Here is a 13,408-nt window from a genome sequence, read left to right as displayed (position 1 = left end):
ACAGCATCGCCGCTTTCCCGTTGCTTTGCCGGCGAAAGTTCAAGGGGGCGTGTTGTTAGATTAGCGAAGGCGGGACATGGGCATGGCTACCAGATGGCTGGCTTTCGCCGATAATGAAAAAAAAAAAGCGGCGTTAAGCAGTATTTCGGCAGCTTTACTTGGTCCTTTTATTTTCATGACCAAACCTCAAAAAGGTGCCCCAACTGACCAGATGACCACTGGAGGGAATGGGGGATGACCCCCCCATACTCCCCCAGTGGTCACAAATCCCCTTCCATACTAAAAAAATAAAACTAAAAACCTTTTTTGCCAGCCTGTATGCCAGCCTCAAATGCCGTACCCACCTCCATGACAGCAGAATGTGTTCTATCCTCCGACAGCCTTTCCCTGGTTGCGATGTGGCTCTCGGGTGAGTGTGACACCTTTTCTGTTAGGTGCCCTGCAAAGTCACATTAGCAATGCATTGTGTGGGTGTAGGGTACTGGGCTCTATTCCCTTGGTGCTTTCCCCCCTGCTAACTGGGTCAGAGTGTGCCCTGTTTTGTTTCCTGTTGTAGTCCATGCAGTAGTGGCCATTTTTGTAAGCCAGTTTTAGTTCCCTTTCCTGTGTTACCCACGTTAGAGAACGTAGTTCTTACCTTGAATGGTGCTGAAAGAGGGCATTGTACACCATTGTGCCAGCTCTGACCTACTGCTAATCTAAGTACCAGGGGACTCTGATCTGCAGTTAACTGTGAGTAAACGTGGTTATTTCAAGAAGGGACTTTTTCAGAGAGATTAGTCTTCAGGTGTGAACTGGTGTGCCAAAGTTATACAGCGGCAATAAGTTCTAGAGGCTGTATGCAGGTCCCTGGAGCAATTTTAGTGGGTGCAGTACATTTGTGGGTAGTGGGTTGGGGGGGGGGGGGGTTGGGGGGCTCAGCTCCCAAAGTAAGGGAGCTATGCATGTGGGAGCTTTTCTGAAGTCCACCGCAGTGACTCCTAGGGTGGCTGGTTGGTGTCCTGGCATGTCAGGGTTGCCAGTGCACTAAAAATGCTGGCTCCTCCCATGACCAAATGCCTTGAATTTGGCCGGGGTTTGAGATGGCCGACATAACTTTCCATTATCGCTGAAAAACAAACCTGGCCATCTCAAACCCGGCGAACTCCAAGGTATTTGGCCTGGCTAAAGCGTATTATCGAAAAAAAAAAAGATGGCCGGCCATCTTTTTCGATAATACGGTTCCAGCCAGCTGTAGCGCCGCCGCCAACATAGATCGCCGACGTTCGATTATGCCCCTCCACATATTTTTTGAGATGCAGTGACCAGAATTGAACACAATATTCGAGGTGCGGTTGCACCATGGACCGATACAAAGGCATTATAACGTCCTCATTTTTGTTTTCCATTCCTTTCCTAATAATACCTAACATTCTATTTGCTTTCTTAGCTGCTGAAGCACACTGAGCAGAGGCTTTCAACGTATCATCAACGATGACGCCAAGATCCCCTTCTTGGTCAGTGACTCCTAATGTGGAATCTTGCATTACGTAGCTATAGTTTGGGTTCCTCTTTCCCACATGCATCACTTTGCACTTGCTCACATTAAACGTCTGCCATTTAGACACCCAGTCTCATGAGGTCCTCTTGTAATGTTTCACAATCCTCTTGCGATTTAACAACTTTGAATAAATTTGTGTCGTCAGCAAATTTAATTACCTCACTAATTACTCCCATCTCTAGATCATTTATAAATATGTTAAAAAACAGCGGTCCTAGGCTAAAACCCAGGCTAAGACTGGTAACATCTTAGGCAGAGGGGGTTTTCCAGTAGTGTACCAAGGTCAGTGCAGTGGGGGCGGTCCACCCCAGGTGTATGCAGCAAGGGGGTGCACCGAACAGTCGCACACGAAGCAGGTGGGTCACACCCCCCACCCCCATGGCACATCACACACCCCCCAAAGCGCATCACCCCAACCACCCTTCCTCCTAGTAAGGGGGTGCAAGGAGCAGTCGTATGACTGTTGGCTCTGTCGGTCCTCTACCCCCTCTGACGTTACTTCCTGTTCTAGGGCAGAGGACAGGTGGAGGCGACAGCTGCGTGACTGTTCCTCCCCCTTGCTAGGAGGAAAGGTGGTTGTGGTGATACGCTTTGGGGGGGGGGGGGGGGGGTGTGATACACCTCGGGGATGGGGTGGGGTTGTGATGCGCCTTTGGGGGGGGGAGCGGCGGTGACCCACCCCAGGTGAGGATTTCGTTTACCTGTTCCAACAAATCAAATGCAGCTTATAGAGCATTAAAACCTGAATGCAATGAACTGTCATCAAGCTGGTTACTATTATTCCATCAAGGCACTGAAACAGAATTATAACATCTGTACAGAGAGAAACAGTAATCTACTTTACAGCATACATTTCTGTATTGGAGAGAAGAAACAGAGGACTGGTGTACAAAGTTGGCCACTTCTATATAAACTGTTGTGATATTTTTGGTTTCATCAATTGGAACTAAAGCAAAGTTTTCTGGTTCAAGTTGACTGGTGTGGACTAAATTATGCATAGAGCTTTAAGACTGATGCTGTGCTTGCCCAGCCTGCCTGGATATTCCTGAGACTGGCTCTGGTCCCAGTCCTGAACAAATAAATTCTTTGTGTGCCCTTTTCTTCTCACCATCCTAGGCATTGACTACACAGGTGCCTAGACTACATCAACAAACAGGGGGTTACAGATGGATAGAAGATAGGAGTTGCTGGATGAAATGGGCTGGTTCCTGAAGGGTTTTCTTTTTTTATTTCTTTCCCTGGTAGCAGAGATACCCTAGATTGCGAAGTCATCAGTTGTTGAATGTTCTTTCTTTTAAATTGGTCCGATGTAGGAAAATCTTGGAAATTAGAATCATCCTTTTCAGGCACTCTTCGTTTGGAATAATATACCATTGCAGACTAACCAGTCTTCTTCTTATGTAATTTTTTGAAATTATGTAAAAACCTACTTGTTTCAGAAACTCTTGATTAATTCTGATTATTGCTGAAATTATGACTGTTCATATTTGATCAGTTTTATATTGTAAACTACTTTGGACTCCAATTACTAGGGAGAAGGCAGGCTACAAATGCTGAGATTAGATTAGGTTAGATTAGAGGTGCTGGCATTGACTGTGGTGGTTTTGATACACATTTGCATTTCAGAAAGGCACTCATAAAATTACCCTCGTGTGATGAATGCATTTGCTTTTTTTTATTTGTAAGTTTTAATATTACATTCATATAACATAAATGCATTTGAAATATCTAGAAATATTACAAAAATAGGAGATAATTTTTAAATCTCAATTAAGGTAAACAGAAAATTGCCTTCAAACTTAGTCCACAAAGAGTTAGACAAGATACTAGGAAAAATTTAAAATAATGAATAAGGAACTTGATCAATTCAATTAGAGCAGGGAAATGCCGACACTCGCACCCAATTTACCCAGTATATAGTTAACATGTGGGAGCATTCAGGGAAGCACCTCTTACACCTTCCTTGGATATTACAAATTACTGACATTTCTTTGGGTCAAAAAACACATAATTTGTCAAATTAAAAGACACCAAACATCTACAAGCAATTTTAGTACAAATGTTCCACCTAAAGCTAGTATTCTTGGTTTTAAACCCAAAGCCAAACCTTGGCCCCAAAGAACAATGCATCCATATGTCTGAAATATAATCGAAATATATTATTTCTGTCTGGTTCTAATGCAAAAGTTACTAGAAGAGTTGTTCGTTCAGTAACTACTTCCAGAGAGCTCTCCAAGAATTTGGTCAGATTTAACACAGGTTGAGGATTCACGGTTGGAGTTCTGATTCCACTTATGTATTGGGCTCTGACTATGGGTGGAAAACCCTCAGCTGGAATTCCCAATATTTCTCCAAAGTATATTTTCAACATTTCTATAGCAGGAATTAATGGCGATTTAGGAAAGTTTAAAAATCTCAGCTTATTCCTCCTCCAATGATTATCTAAATATTCTAGATTCCTAGCTAGAATATCTCTCTCCTTAATGACTGATGTTGCAAAGCTCTGCAGTTTTTTAAGTTCACCTTCTAGTAATTCAGTTTTTTCCTCTTGTAGATTTATTTTCCCAGACAAAATTTGATGTGATTGTTTTAAGTCAGAAACTTCTTCCCTACCTGCCCCTCCAACTACCGCCCCATCTCTCTCCTCCCCTTCCTCTCCAAAATACTTGAACGCGCCGTTCACAGTCGCTGCATTGATTTTCTCTCCTCTCATGCCATCCTAGATCCACTTCAATCCGGCTTTCGCCCTCTACACTCGACAGAAACTGCACTCTCTAAAGTCTGCAACGACCTGCTCCTCGCCAAATCCAGAGGCCACTATTCCATCCTCATCCTCCTCGATCTATCCGCTGCGTTTGACACTGTCAATCATGATTTACTTCTTGCCACATTGTCCTCTTTTGGGTTCCAAGGCTCTGTACTCTCCTGGTTCTCCTCTTCTCTCCCACCGCACCTTCAGAGTGCACTCTCATGGATCTTCCTCCACTCCCATCCCACTATCTGTTGGAGTTCCCCAGGTATCTGTCCTTGGACCCCTTCTCTTCTCAATCTACACCTCCTCCCTAGGCTCACTGATCTCATCTCATGGTTTTCAGTACCATCTTTATGCTGATGACACCCAGCTATATCTCTCCACACCAGACATCACCGCGGAGCCCCAGGTCAAGGTATCGGCCTGCTTATCCGACATTGCTGCCTGGATGTCCAACCGCCACCTGAAGCTGAACATGTCCAAAACCGAGCTCCTCGTCTTTCCACCTAAACCCACCTTTCCTCTTCCTCCACTCTCTATCTCAGTTGATAACACCCTCATCCTCCCCATCCCATCTGCCCGCAACCTCGGTGTCATCTTCGACTCCTCCCTCTCCTTCTCTGCGCATATCCAACAGACTGCCAAGACCTGTCGCTTCTTCCTCTTCAACATCAGCAAAATTCGCCCTTTCCTATCTGAGCACACCACACGAACTCTCGTCCACGCTCTCATTACCTCTCGCCTTGACTACTGCAACTTACTCCTCACCGGTCTCCCACTTAGCCATCTATCCCCCCCTTCAATCCGTTCAGAATGCTGCCGCACGTCTTATATTCCACCAGAACCGATATACTCACATCACACCTCTCCTCAAGTCACTTCACTGGCTTCCGATCAGATACCGCATACAATTCAAGATTCTCCTCCTTACCTACAAATGCACCCGGCCTGTGGCTCCTCACTACCTCTCTAGTCTCATCTCCCACTATGTTCCCGCCCGTAACCTCCGCTCACAGGACAAATCCCTCCTTTCAGTTCCCTTCTCCACCACTGCCAACTCCAGGCTCCGCTCATTCTGCCTTGCCTCGCCCTATGCCTGGAACAATCTTCCTCAACCCCTACGCCAAGCCGCCTCCCTACCCATCTTCAAATCTCTGCTTAAAACCCACCTCTTCAATGCTGCTTTCGGCACCTAACCTTTTGTGTAATATAGTATGCCCTATCAGACGGACTCTTCACTTGTCTTTTGACTGTACACTTGTCTTTAGATTGTACACCTGTCTTCTAGATTGTACACCTGTCTTCTAGATTGTAAGCTCCTTGAGCAGGGACTGTCCTTCCATGTTTAAATTGTACAGCGCTGCGTAACCCTAGTAGCGCTTTAGAAATGTCAATTAGTAGTAGAAAGGACGAGTTCAATCCCTGTATAGCATCCCACAGGACTTCCATAGTCATCAAGGCTGGTTTTCTATATCCCCCAACACCAATGGAGACAGCTTCCAGATCAAAAAAGAAAGAAGGCTTACTTGCCCACATATCTCTAGTTGTTAAAACTTCTGGGGTCGAGGTAGCGGCGGGTCCTCCTCCAGCAGCTTGGAAGATCAGCTTCTCACCGGGCGTCTCACAATGCTGTTCCTTAGCCAACACCAAACTGCTTCCAGGTCATGGGGGAGCTGTGTTAGAGGGAGGGCTTAACGAGGCTCCCTCTATGCTGTGATCCGCCGTCAGCATTGTGGATCCAACTGAGATGGGTGCCGGTATTTTCGACGTCTGAACGCCGAACCTCTCCAGAGTCGTCTGTCACAGGGTAAGATTTTCTCCAGGGTAGGAGGATGGCTGACCCTTGGTTTTCTCTTTTCTTTTCCCCATGTATAACATAGGGAAAGGCTCCTATACGGCAGGCAAAATTGTAGAGGGTCAGGAGCTCAGAAACGCGTGACCGCTCAAGACGCCATCTTGCCTGAATGCATTTGCTTTTAATTGTCATAGACCTTGTACTATGTCATATTTAATGATGTACCATACCACTTTATCTTGCTTCTAAAAGACCCATCCAATGCCCCCCTTCTCTTTCAAATTTTCCATACCACTTGAGGAGACCCAGTATGCCCTGGTAGTGAGAAGGGGGAGAGAGAGCAGGAGTGCGGCATGAGGAGATTTAGTATGTAAATATCTCAGAGACAAAGAGGAGAGCAGAACTTACCGCAAGAAGCTTATGTTCAAATTGGAAGTACAGATCCCATCTTCTCCACAGTTCTTCTGGAAAGGTATCTACAAAGAGCCACCACCCCACCCATGAAAAAAGACAAAGAAATTATCAGACACCTGTCTCCAGTCAGGAGAGATGAATTAAAATTTTAATCTATTCTTTCTAAATTTATATGGCAATCCAGGGCACCCAGAATTAGTATGGATAACTTGAAGTAGGATAAATCAAAAGGGGAATTAAATGTTCCTGATATTTGAGCATATAATGTGCTGCCCTTATGCGTTGGATACATGAAGGGTATATGGGAAACACAAAATATTTTTCACCAGGGTGGGTGATAGGATGGTGCCACCCTTTCTGGTTCATTAATCTGCTATGTGCTCAGGAAGGGCAAATGACCGCCCATTGAGATAATTTGTTTTTTGGGTGCCTTGTGAAAGGCTTGGTGGTGGCGGTGATGCAGATTACAGCACAAGTCTCCATTGGTGTCCCCTTTTCTGACTTGTGAAGGTAACTCAAATTTCCAACCAGGATGGGGGAGAACAGTGTTTAGTGATTGGGCAATTAGAGGTTGTAGATCTTTAGATAATGTGCTGGAGGTGGGCTGGGTATTCCCTTCCTTTGCCCAGGTACAGGAGAAGTGGGAAGTGGGACCTAGTGCGTGTGAAATATTGGGGAGAATGGGACAAGGGGTGTTTAGATCAGTCTGTTGCTACTACACCAACCTTACTTAATAGATATCTTATTGATATAAACTTATTAAATTGGTCTCTCAACCACAGGGGATGCTCAAACTCTGGGAATGTTGGCAACGAGACCTATCTCAATCTTTTACCAATAAACAATTCTTGCTGCTCTTTGATACACTCCTGGCATTCACAAAATCCATTGCTTTGCAGGAAACCCAGTTTAAGATATTCCACGGATATTACCTTACAAGGGAGCAAGGGGCAGTGTTAGGCCTTTGGGATTCTAGAACATGTACAAAATGCCAGTTTCAGGTTGGACCTTATATTCATACTTTTCTAGAATGCCACACATTGGACATATGGCCTAAGGCTCTGGGATTAATCAAAAAGATCTACAATGCTCAGTAGAATGGGACTATAAAATCTTACTATTGGGGACTCAGGCTTCTCTTCAGGCCCAGGGCCTCACTGTATGCCAGTGCTGGTTCATATATAATGCACAATTAGTGGCAAAAAAGCTGATATTAGCCTACTGGACTTCCATAGAGGCTCCTCCATTTCCCCAATGGTTGGCCTGGCTGAGGGAGTTGGCCAAATTTGAGATCCAAACTTACCACTACTCCCCAACCAGCGAAAAGAAACGATATGTAGACCTGTGGAAGCAACTTCTAATATTATATATGGGAGAGGGGTCTTCCTCTTGCACACATTCTTAATCCATGAGAGAAGGGAGGGTAGATAGTGAGAGGTGGGATGATTGGAAGTATGCTGGAGTAGATGAGTTGAGGGATATGTGTGGGGAATTATAGGATGCATGTAATGGGACAGTATGTAGAATGCTTGTTGGTATGCTTGAGAAGAGTCTGGGGGGTTTAAAACAAAAGCTACGTGGAGGATGGTGGTCAATGTTTGTCATGACTTGTTGTTATGTTTGTATTTGCTGCTGGCATCCTTGGAACTGCTAGGTATCGCACAAGCGTGATAGACATTTCCTATGAATTTATAGTTCTTTATGTATGATGTTGACTAGCAATGATGGCTCACAAAGTTTACTCTGAGTCTGAATGTATTTTTATTGTCATGGATGTGTTCCTCCTTTTCCAAATTTAATAAAGAAATATTAGAAAAAAGAAACCTGTCTCCAAATGATGACGTGGCCCCTTGATTGTTTTGGATGTAGCTCATGTTCAGTTATATTTAGATACAGTAGATATTTTTGTGTCTCTAAAGGACTTATAAACTTATAATCTAAGGATGTACCTGAGACAATGGAGGTTTAAATGATTTGTCCAAGATCATGAAAACTATCAGTGGAATTTGAAACCTAGCTTTCCTGGTTTTGAGCCTACTCCTTCAGCGCAAAATCATGAATCTTCAGAATTCAGGAATCATACCAGCAAGGCACAGCAGGAGGAAGAGGAAGACAAACGGAACAGCATACCTTGGTGTGTAGTGTGGTATTAATTGATGGGTCCAAGATTGGTCGCAAGTTTCTAGAGTTGGTTATGGTATTTCCAGTAATAGAAAAGTTTATCTTAAGCTGAACTGGAGACAGGAAATCTTCTAGGCACATCTGTACAGAAGTAAAAAGATACTGTTTTCTTATTATTTTGGAGTGGTCACCGTCAGTTGCTTTTACACAGTTGGACACCGTAACAATGAGCAAAGAATGACAAGATATGTTATTTCCCTGACGATTTCATTGGAACACTGTTTATTACAAGCTTCCTCATAGCACAGGAATTCTGGCAGTTTGAATTTTCTTACAGAAGTTCCTTGTCAGTGGGATCTCTGAGTTTCATCACCCCACTGCCAATGATGCACGAGAAAGACAATTTTTAAAGGTTTTCCCACAGAAATAAGCAGAAACTTTCCCCGTTCCCCACCTTACTGTGAATAAAAGTTTCCATGTTTTTCACAACGTGGATACTTTTTACGCCTGTCCAAAAAGGGGGCAGAGTAATGGTATATTACCACCTGTTTCAAAGCAGAAACAAATAGGCGTGAATTAAAATTGGCACCAAAAACATGCAATTCTATAACCTAGGCATTCACACCATCCCCATTCATCATACAATCAAATAATCAATATAATATTAATAATAACACTTCACAATTTCATCTTAATATGTTTCAAATCTTGGCCGCAGCTGTATTATAATATTAATACATGAATTGCCAATAAATTTCACCCATAAATTGAACATCACAAATGCATTTAGAACTAGACGGTGACATACTAGTCAATTTTATATCATACATCACTCCTCCATTTTTCTTTCTGCGGTAACGCAAGACTGAAAGTTGATGTCAATCCCTTTCCACTTGTCTATCCTTACCCCGTAAGCACGGCGGTGTCACATGTGCTTCCCACCAAATGTGGGAACTGCATGCATGTACCCATTACCCCACTATTGAGCTGCACCTCAAGACTTGCCACAACTATCCAAAACATCCTGAATATTACTCAGAAATATGCCTTGACCAATTTCACACCGATGAATACCATCAAACTGATATAGACCAGCACAGTCAGATGTCAATAAATAATGAGAAAGCACCAAACCTTTGGATAAAACCAAACTTTGATACTTCAACATTCACCTGCCCTCTCAACCTCTCAATTGCTTTAAGAGATTTAGCATCCTTCCATACTCGTCTCTGAATAATTTGAGACCAAATAATATCAGGAAAATAGCATCGCATAGAAAATCTCTCTCTCTTAATTTGCCATAAGTTCAACACCTTTAATAAAACAAATATCAATACCATAACATCGATGCTGCAATAACATAGGTAACAATTGCACCCATCTCATACCTCTAATACCCATCCATATTAAACGAATGTTATAAACCCTTAAACCTAATTGCAGTCCCCACTTAGCTTCCGCTGTTCTTTTCTTTGCCCAGAAAACGTAAGAATGGCCACACATCCATACGATGTTTTCTTGAATACTCAAACCAGATTATCCTGAAAAATAAAATTCACCAATATATCAATCTAACAAATATATGATCTAAATACATTAGAACACCATCTACCAATTCTTTTGATTTTATCAACTGAAAATCCTTGAGAAGCAGCAAAAGAAGTCACATCTGTACGGACTGAATGAGTACCAAAATGTTTCACATCCAAACCCAAACTCTCTAGAGAATAACTTAAAATTGCACCAAATTGAAATCTAGTAAGAGGGGTACCATCTGAATGATGTAACCAATAGCACTCACTCTTACAATGTAAAGAGCAATATATCACAGCACATTCAACTGGGCAAATTAATAAATCATTAACACCTTTCGGTATTAACCAGTAACTGTGAACAGTTTGGTTAGTCTTAGAATGATGATAAATAGCTTCACCAATGTCTTATTAATTAATACATCCTGATGCAACAAACCTTGTTGACCAGTTGCAAATTTTGAATCTGCCACCAACTCACTCACTCTTAAAGCTCCAAAAAATGCAAAAGAAATTGCCACTTTAAATAATGCAACTTCATAAACAGAATCACAGATTGCTGGCAAAACATTAAACAATTTCACTAATAGCTCAGGGGAAATGAGTTGTCGTGGCAATCTACAAGGTATAGTACCAACATTTACCACAAAACCTTGAATTAACTTGTGCACAATAAAAACTTTTGAAGGATCCTTAAAATTTTCTAATGCAGCTCTAAAGTCTTCCATTGCAAGTATTAGTTTTGTATCAAAAATATTTGGTTTTAAGTTCACTGCTCTAATATGAATTGCACTACTAAAGCACTTCCAATTGGGTTCTATGGCACAAAATCATTACTTCCCATCACATTCACAAAATGCCTCCATCCCCCAGCATACATATTCTAAGTGTTTCTAGACAAAGAACTCTAACGATATGGCAATTGTGCTGGAATCATGTCCCAACTTTCTGGTGGAATAACAGCTGGAAACTCCTCTGCACCAGGTGCCACAGCACGAAAGCGTGCCCACTGAAATCGAGATAAAGCATCCCCAATACCATTATTAATACCAGGCACATGCTTAGCAGATAATGTCATACTTAGCATCAAACAACATAAAACTATAACTCAAATACATTCCACTAATAATTCAGAATGTGCCGTTTTCTTATTAATACACTGAACTACTGACCATGTTGTCTGAGTGCAAAAGAAGACGTCTATTCCTCAACTGCGAACCCCAAATACAAATTGCCATAAAAATAATTCCAAGAAACAAATGTTACTACTGTAAACCCCCTGGTGGCAGAGCAAGGTATTAAAATGATGGTACCAAATATGTCACAGTGTTTCCCCAAAATGACTCAACACCAACCAGGGAGTTTAACAATAAAAAGAAAATATTTTTTTTTATTAGTTGAATTATATTTAAATGCTAATGAAATTTTACCAACTTGCAAATTTAACATAAGTATTTCAATTACAGGTTTGCAACATAAATCAGTTTAGTCTCTAGAAACATTGAGAGCATTTTCAGATAAGTATAAATATTAGTTACATAAATCATTTAAGTACATTCAATTCTGCAAAACACTAGATTCTTTAAAGTTTCTTTTCTCCTGTCTTTCAGATTTCCGGAGACCTTCAAGGAGCTCAACATGTAAATTTTCCTCTACTCTTTTTCTTCTTCTTTTAGTTATCTCTCACTTATTGTTCAGGTTTCCTTTACTATTTTCTCTTAGCCACTCTCTTTGTTTTCTCTCTCTGGCTCTCTTGAATGGTGGGTGCCTTTTCTTTCAGGTGATGATCTCCAGCATCAACTTTTTGTCTTTTCCTAGTAACATGTTCTCACCAATAGAGCTCCCTCCCAACTGCCAGTCTGAGCTGTTTGTCACTCTCCTGAGAGTTCCATCAGCATGCGGAACACTCAGCGCATGCACACAGACCACTCAGTTTCACTGCACTGCTCACTATCTCCACACCAGATCCAGAAGGAGCCAGGTAATCTTTTAAAATTTAACCCATAGGGTTAAACACTAACCCCTTTCAAACCAAGCTAAAGGCCAATTACCAACACACCATGCTCCTTTAAAATACATTCCAAACACGAAACAACTAGATGCATCAGTGAATAGATCTAAATCCCAGTTAGAAACAAGTGGCAATTGCCAAATACAGACACCATTAAATACTTTCAAAAATACTTTCTAAATCTACAAATCTTTCTTTGCCTTACTATTCAAATGTATAAAATGATATTTACTTCTCACCCCTTTTGTTACTAATCCCAATCTTCTAGTAAATACACTTCCCATTGGTGTAACATGACATGCAAAGTTAAGATGACCTAATAAACTTTGCAACTGATATAAGGTTACCTTTTACAAAGATAAGATTGTATCCACTAGATTCCTTAATTTTTTAAATTTCACTTCAGGTAGGCGAGACTCCCATCTTAACAGAATCAAGCTCTATACCCAAAAATATCAATTTTTTACAAGGACCCTCAGATTTTTCTACAGCAAGCGGAATACCAAAAACCTTTGCCAAGTGCTCAAAAGCATCCACCATAACTTGACACAAGGAAGAATCAGCTGGACCCACAAATAAAAAATCATTCAAATAATGAATTATCAAATTAATTTGTAACACTTGAACAACCACCCAATGAAAAAATGAAGCAAAAACTTCAAAATAGGCGCATGCAACAGAACACCCCATAGGAAGGCACTTATCCATATAAACTTTTCCCCCAAAATGAAAACCTAATAAATAAAAGGACTCTGGGTGTATTGGCAATAGCCTACTTTTTGTCATTAAACATCCCTCTCTACAAGCTCTTAAAAGGACTACTGCTGAATCAAATGATGCATATTGCACTGAACATTATAAAACTTCTGGATACGATAAATAATGAATTAATCTAAATTTACCTTCTTCCTTCTTTGGGATAATATCCAGAGGCTAAATAAATAAATTTGCAATTGGGGCTTCATCAAATGGACCAACAATTCTTCCTAAATCAATTTCTTTCTGTAACTTAGTCATGACTACTTCTTTCATCTGAACAACCAACAATGAATTCCTACACTTATGAGTCAAAACAGGCCCTTCAAAAGGTATTGAAAATCCAAATGAAAATCCATCTACTAATAATTTTGCCACAGCTAGGTCTGGATAACCTTGAGCCCAAAACCGAATAGCATTCACATTAACTGGGGATGGAGCCTTGTATTGCAGAAGAGCTCACGTTCTGGCTTGATGGTCAAAATAA

At 41.5% G+C, this 13,408-nt stretch overlaps 1 protein-coding gene across 1 annotated transcript in view; it reads right to left on the bottom strand.

The window, feature by feature from the left end:
* Window positions 1-13,408, bottom strand: part of LOC115474732 (integrin alpha-X-like) — a 258,012-nt gene that overhangs the window by 100,127 nt on the left and 144,477 nt on the right. The window contains exons 18-19 of the mRNA XM_030210360.1: window positions 8,632-8,763; window positions 6,496-6,563 (exon numbers count right to left, since the gene is read on the bottom strand). Coding sequence (XP_030066220.1) covers window positions 6,496-6,563; window positions 8,632-8,763 — 200 coding nt within the window. The remainder of the gene's footprint in view (window positions 1-6,495; window positions 6,564-8,631; window positions 8,764-13,408) is intronic.

Source organism: Microcaecilia unicolor, chromosome 7 (genome assembly GCF_901765095.1).
Source record: "Microcaecilia unicolor chromosome 7, aMicUni1.1, whole genome shotgun sequence".
Classification (NCBI taxonomy): Eukaryota; Metazoa; Chordata; class Amphibia; order Gymnophiona; family Siphonopidae; genus Microcaecilia; species Microcaecilia unicolor.
Note: the sequence above shows the minus strand (reverse complement) of the source record. Positions and strands in the feature narration are given on the sequence as shown.